This window comes from Vigna unguiculata, chromosome 5 (assembly GCF_037176805.1).
Source record: "Vigna unguiculata cultivar grain cowpea cultivar isolate G323 ecotype 2 chromosome 5, ASM3717680v1, whole genome shotgun sequence".
In the NCBI taxonomy this organism is placed as follows: Eukaryota; Viridiplantae; Streptophyta; class Magnoliopsida; order Fabales; family Fabaceae; genus Vigna; species Vigna unguiculata.
The window spans coordinates 44044960-44050604 of record NC_140796.1 but is presented as its reverse complement, the minus strand read 5'-3'; the positions used below and the strand labels follow the sequence as shown (position 1 = coordinate 44050604).

General features: G+C 33.3%; 1 protein-coding gene across 3 annotated transcripts; it reads right to left on the bottom strand.

Moving 5' to 3' along the window:
* Positions 1–2661: 2661 nt before the first annotated feature.
* On the bottom strand, positions 2662–5204 carry LOC114183217 (protein RICE SALT SENSITIVE 3-like). 3 transcript variants are annotated; one of them, XM_028070148.2, is made up of 7 exons: positions 4819–5204; positions 4676–4726; positions 4464–4571; positions 4131–4236; positions 3878–3919; positions 3724–3780; positions 2662–3600 (listed from the first exon to the last, which is right to left on the bottom strand). In XM_028070148.2, exons 1-7 carry the CDS (start codon positions 4947–4949, stop codon positions 2875–2877), a joined length of 1221 nt encoding a protein of 406 aa, XP_027925949.1. In that variant the 5' UTR covers positions 4950–5204; the 3' UTR covers positions 2662–2874. The 3 variants fall into 3 exon arrangements, with proteins under 3 accessions (XP_027925949.1, XP_085529147.1, XP_027925950.1); XM_085673021.1 differs by having other exon boundaries at positions 4875–5170; XM_028070149.1 differs by having other exon boundaries at positions 4453–4571; positions 4819–4894.
* Between the last annotated feature and the right edge of the window lie 441 nt (positions 5205–5645).

The following is a 5645-nucleotide window of genomic DNA, read 5'->3' as shown; positions in this document are numbered from 1 at the left end:
GTGGTGGTGCCTCATCGTATGTATCCGGATAGTCAAGTCTTGGCGTCTCATGTAGTTTGGTACTTCTTACGTGGATGTATGTTAATTATGCTTGACTATGAACTCGTATGTTGAGTGTTATGATATAAGAACCTTTTTGCATTAGCTTACCCTTTGTTTGTTTATATGATTGTGTGTGGTTTGCTCCTTTGCGATGATCATCAACCTTGTTGATGTGAGCATATGTGAGAACCTCTAGCAGTGGTAATAATAATAGAGATGTTGCAGTTTGATGATATCTTGGACGACTATCAGGCTCACTATGGGGGCCTCAGCGTTTGGAGTTTAGTTGTAGTAGTAGTTTCTCTCGCTCTTGGCGAGTTCTTGTACCTCGTTTAGGCCTGTGGAGCCTCTTCCTTTTGTTATGGATACGTTGAGGTACTATGTACGTCATATTCCGTTTTTCCGCACTCTCTGAATATTTAATACATGTGGCGTTTATTTAAATTGATTTTTATCTATTTAATTGGAACGTTACAATTAAGGATGGCGGTCTGACAGTATTAGGAACAACCACCGCGTTTCTGAGGTATTATCTGTTTTGGAGCATGAAATTCTGTCACGATTTTGTTCTTAAAAGACATTTTCCAACCTGACCCAAGTCGGTCCGACAATATCATTAAGAACAATCATTGCATTCCTGACATATTGTCTACTTTGGAGCGTGGAGCTCCATCATAATTTTATCCTTAAAACACACCTCAAACAATGAAAGCAGGAATAAATATTTAAATTACGTTTGATCTCAACTTCTAAATGATGTAAGCTAAACAACTAATAATCTCACACAAGCAAGAATATATATTATTTCTTGAACCTTTAAACCATCTTTTAAAGATAAAATTGTGATAACTTCAAACTCCCCGTTACATCAAATTCGTTGAAATTAAATCAATCATCTATAATTATAATACTATATGTATATGTCACTGTTATATAAATTAGAAAGATTGAAATATTAGTTCATAAAAGATGCCAAAAAGTAAAATCAGTTATCACCATCAACAAATACATCTCATCTCAAAAAAAAAAAAAAAACATAATTACTACATGTTTAGATTTTTAATCAATTGTGTATAACAACCAATGTAAAAAGATCGTTACTTTATCAATTTTTTTTTAATCATTATTAAAATAATCAATCCTTATTTATATATTTTAAATTAGTCTTATATTTAATCTTTAATACATCTTGTACCGAAACATAATAGATCCAAAATAATAAATTTTAATATCATATAAAATATAAATTTAAATTTAACTTATTTTCAAATAGTTATAAAATAAGAATTACTCATACTTATGTACCTTAATGGACTAATGTCCGACCATTCAAATTTCAACCACGATATGGACATTATAAACGGAATTTCATATATAAATATATATATATATATATATATATATATATATATATATATATATATATATATATATATATATATATATATATAACTATATATAAAGGGGATTCCCTCTTTTGTGTCCACATTTCATAATTCCAACTTTACCCTTTATAATTTAATTATTTATTAAATTTTTAAAAATTAACGGTTACTTTTACAAGTTTTTATAAAATTATTTACTTATCTCCTTTTTCTTTTTTTCTCTTACTATTCATCAACAGTTATTTTTCTCTTATTTTCTCCGTACATTTTATTTTATTTTTTATAATTATACTTTTATTTTGTTTATTAAATTAATAACATTACAATATCATCAATTATTAATATAATTCAAAAAATGCGTACACACAGGCGCGATAGCGCCTGTGTTTACACTAGTATATATATATATATATATATATATATATATATATATTTATATATATATATATATATATATATATATTTATCGAAACGAATTGTCTTTTGCTCGTGTCTACATATACATGATGAAAAAAAAAGTTAAAAATAGAACATTTTACTGAAAAGGCAACTATATATTATTCAAAATACAGAACTCCCTCTTAGTTTTTAAAATACTTTAAAGGCTTTAATAAAGTGCTTAATACTTACAACACGTTTGAGTAAACTTTTCCACAAGCTTTCTAGTAAAGGAAAATAAAAAGAATACAAATGAATATTTTATACGAGTTAAAAATGTTTTGTAGGAAGATAATATAATATTTTTTTTTAAGTTGGTTTGTATACAAACTTATAATTTTATTTCTTAAACAAAATACTTGTGCTACAAACACAGAATCCATTCAATGCTTTCTTAAGTGATTTAAAATATTTAATATATAGTAGCACTTACATGTGAAAGGTTACAGAGACAATAAAATATCCTTAACAACTATAGTTATATCTGAACTTAATTTTGGGTCCCAGATAATGACTAAATGAAAGTAAACCGAAAAGAAAAATGTTACTTTTCCTTTGGTGCCTAACTATGATTTGCAAACTATAATGCAAATACACTAATAATCATTCAAAGTCACATTAGCTTAGCCGGGTAATCATGTAACTTTGCATTGAAAATCTTAATATCAAAAACATGAGTAAACAAATTACTGATAAATTAATTAAGTGCGTTAAATGATTAGTGTGACTTTTCATAATTTTTGTTCAATGTACAATTATGGGTCAGAATCTGAAATTTAAAAATCTGATGGCGAGAGACAGCATGAAAACTTTATGTCTAATTGAAGTAGAAGAAACAAACAAATGATGATTAATCAAGTCTGATTAAGTGGAAGACAGAAGAAACACAAGATGCAAAGTGAAAAGCCAACACATGAAAAAGGAACACAAGTAACTTTTCCTAGATACATATTCTCATTTTTTTTTTCCTTACTAAAAAACTCACCTTTTTTCATTTCAACCCCCCAAATCACTCCAAAAAGGTTTCCATGACATCCGGGTACATAGCTCCTTCAGAATTCCTGAACTGCACACCTTGTGTTTGATGATGATCCATTGAAGTGGATGAAGATGATGAGGCTACTCTTGCAGGTAGAGTGAAGCTTCTCTTGAACTTGTCCATTTTCCTTGCATCATCTTGGTTGTTATCCAAGCTCAAGAACTCATTTGGGTGGGTTGCATTAGCATTCTGCATGTTGGAGGCATCTGAATTGGGATTTTGAGAAAGAGGGTGATGCTGAGTTTGATCACCTGGTTTGTTCCCCAAGGTATCAGGGTTGAACAGAAGCTTAGCATCATCTGTTCTTCCGGTGAGAGCATTGAAGAAAGACAAGCCATTGGGCCATTTTATGTCGTTTTCATGCTCCCCCATCATGTCCTCCACTCTTGCACTCTCAGATGATGCGTGAGGAATCAGAAACATGTTTGTTTCATCTTTAGGGAACCCAAGTCTCGCTGCATGTTGTTGAAAATTGGGTGAAGATAGCATGGAGGTGGCAGAAGAAAGTGGCCTCTGACCCCAGTTGAAGAGTGGAGGTGGCCTAACTGGAATGGTGGATGGTTTTGAAGGAACGGAAGTGGAAGAAGAAGTGTTCCTTGTTGAAGAGAAGAGCTGGGAGAGGTAGAAACCAGATTGGTAGCCAAGGGATTCAAAAGTGTGTCTCATTCTAAGCACAAAATGAAGGTCTTCGGGAATCTGAAAAGAGAACCAAAAATATCAAATGTTTGATATTTTTTAGTGACTTCTTCTCTCCAACTTAGCCAAACGAATTTAAACAAATTTTGGGGAGAAAAAGTGAGATACTGATGATGAACTCACAATCTTGCAAGAACCAAGTTGGAGAAGGCCATGCCCAGCTTGAATTACAGCTATTGTCTGGTCATGTAACAAAAGGTTGAAAAATGTAAAACGAAAATATGTTTAGACCAATAGTAACAACAAAAGCCAAACAAAACCATGATTCTGTTCTGACCTGAATGCCTGACTCAAACTGGTCTGTCCACTCAGGAGGAAGCTGCAGTTAATGGCATCAAAAAAGGAGGTTGAGTCAATCAATCATCAAACAAACAGTTCCACAAAATAACCACCAGAAAAAACAAAACATCCTACTACTTCAAATGCAGATATTATTGTCCAAATCTACATCTATGTTTATATTCTGAATAAACAAAAGGGAAATAAAAAAGAAAAAATCAGAGAGAAGTTAAGAATCTGCATATACATACAGCATCAAATGAACTCTGCCAATAGTTGGAGATATTGGGTTCACATTCTGTGGGCTCTTTAAAGACCCACTTGTGGCACTTATCAGATGCAACTTTCCCCATCAACCTGTTCCAAAATCCGAATCCATCCAATCAGAGCAAAGTTCAGAGGAGGGAAAAAGAAACCATGCTTCTGCATAAGTAACTCCCTAGTCCCTCCATATATATATATATTTGATACTGAAAAAGATTTCAGAGAGAAAGAGAAAGAGAGAGAAAAAAAAAAAAGTGAAAGAGTAAGAAACGAAAGAGAATGAAAAACCACAACATGACAAACACCTACCCAGTACCCACCCTTCTCCATAATTATACAACTGAATGGACATTTTGCTGAAGGCCTTTCTCACAGGATCCTCTCCATCAACACTTCCTCGGCAGAAACCATCTTCCCACATCAGCATCCTTAAAAACACACCCACCAAACCTTAAATTAACACAAACATGAAGAGAAAGAGAGAGAGAGAGAGGAATATGGTTAATACGGTTAATATGGTTAGTATGCTTACAAGCTACCGTTGTCATCTCCAACCTTGCAGCCATTACCACCTCGAACTCTCCTGCAAGAAATGGAGAAGACCCAGTTGAGGATTGAAGGCAGAAAAAGAGAGAGAATGAAAAAAAGTGAGAAGCATGGCATGGCATGGCATACGGGCGAGGACGAATGGTCCAGAAGACAGAGTAAGTCCAGTCTGAGTTGAGACACACCCTTTTGAGGGACTCATGAAGGGCCATCATCCCTACAGCTTCTTTGCTCCTATCTGATGCTCCTGAGCCCACCATCTCTCTCTCACTATATCTATATCTCTATATCTCTATATCTCTCACTGTGCACTTTTTTTCCTTTCTCTTGACAATTACACACACAGCAAACTTTCTTCTCTTCTTCTAACAATGTTTTTGATCTGAGCAAAGTCTACAATGGTTTGCTTAACAAACACAGAGAAACCGATTCTTCATCTCTCTCTCTTTCTCTGTGGAGTTGCGACTATGTTTGTTTGTTTGTGTGAATATTTATTTGGCTAAGGTAAGGCCTAAGAGAGCTCTTTATCTTACTCACTCGGCTTTCTGTTTGAACCTAAGGAGCGAGTTTCGTTTCTTACTTTCACATAAAGCAGTAAAAGAGGAGTGAGTGAAGTAGAGAAAGAAAGAGAGAGAGAGAGAGAGAGAGAGAGAGAGAGAGAGAGAGAGAGAGAGAGAGAGAGAGAGAGAGAGAGAGGTGCTTTTTTCATCTTCTAAGTATCAGATTTTTTGTTCTTTTGATAATTAAATACAACCTGATGTGTTTGATTATAGATTATGGGAATTATTAAATGTGAGAAATATGCAATTAAGGATTAAATTGGTCAGTTATTTTATTATTTGGAATGGTGTTTTTTTTTTTAACTGTGGGGACAGCTTTTATCTTCTTTCTCTGTCTTTCTTTACAAAGACCAAAACATAAAGGAAAGTAAAAACAAAAAAGGAGATAAGAATCAG

Coding starts and splice junctions, on each gene's coding strand:
- LOC114183217 (XM_028070148.2), bottom strand. CDS start 4,949: ATGGTGGGCTCAGGAGCATCAGATAGGAGCAAAGAAGCTGTAGGGATG. Junction 4,727..4,818: donor TGGACCATTCGTCCTCGCCC/GTATGCCATGCC, acceptor CATTTCTTGCAG/GAGAGTTCGAGGTGGTAATG. Junction 4,572..4,675: donor GGAGATGACAACGGTAGCTT/GTAAGCATACTA, acceptor TGTGTTTTTAAG/GATGCTGATGTGGGAAGATG.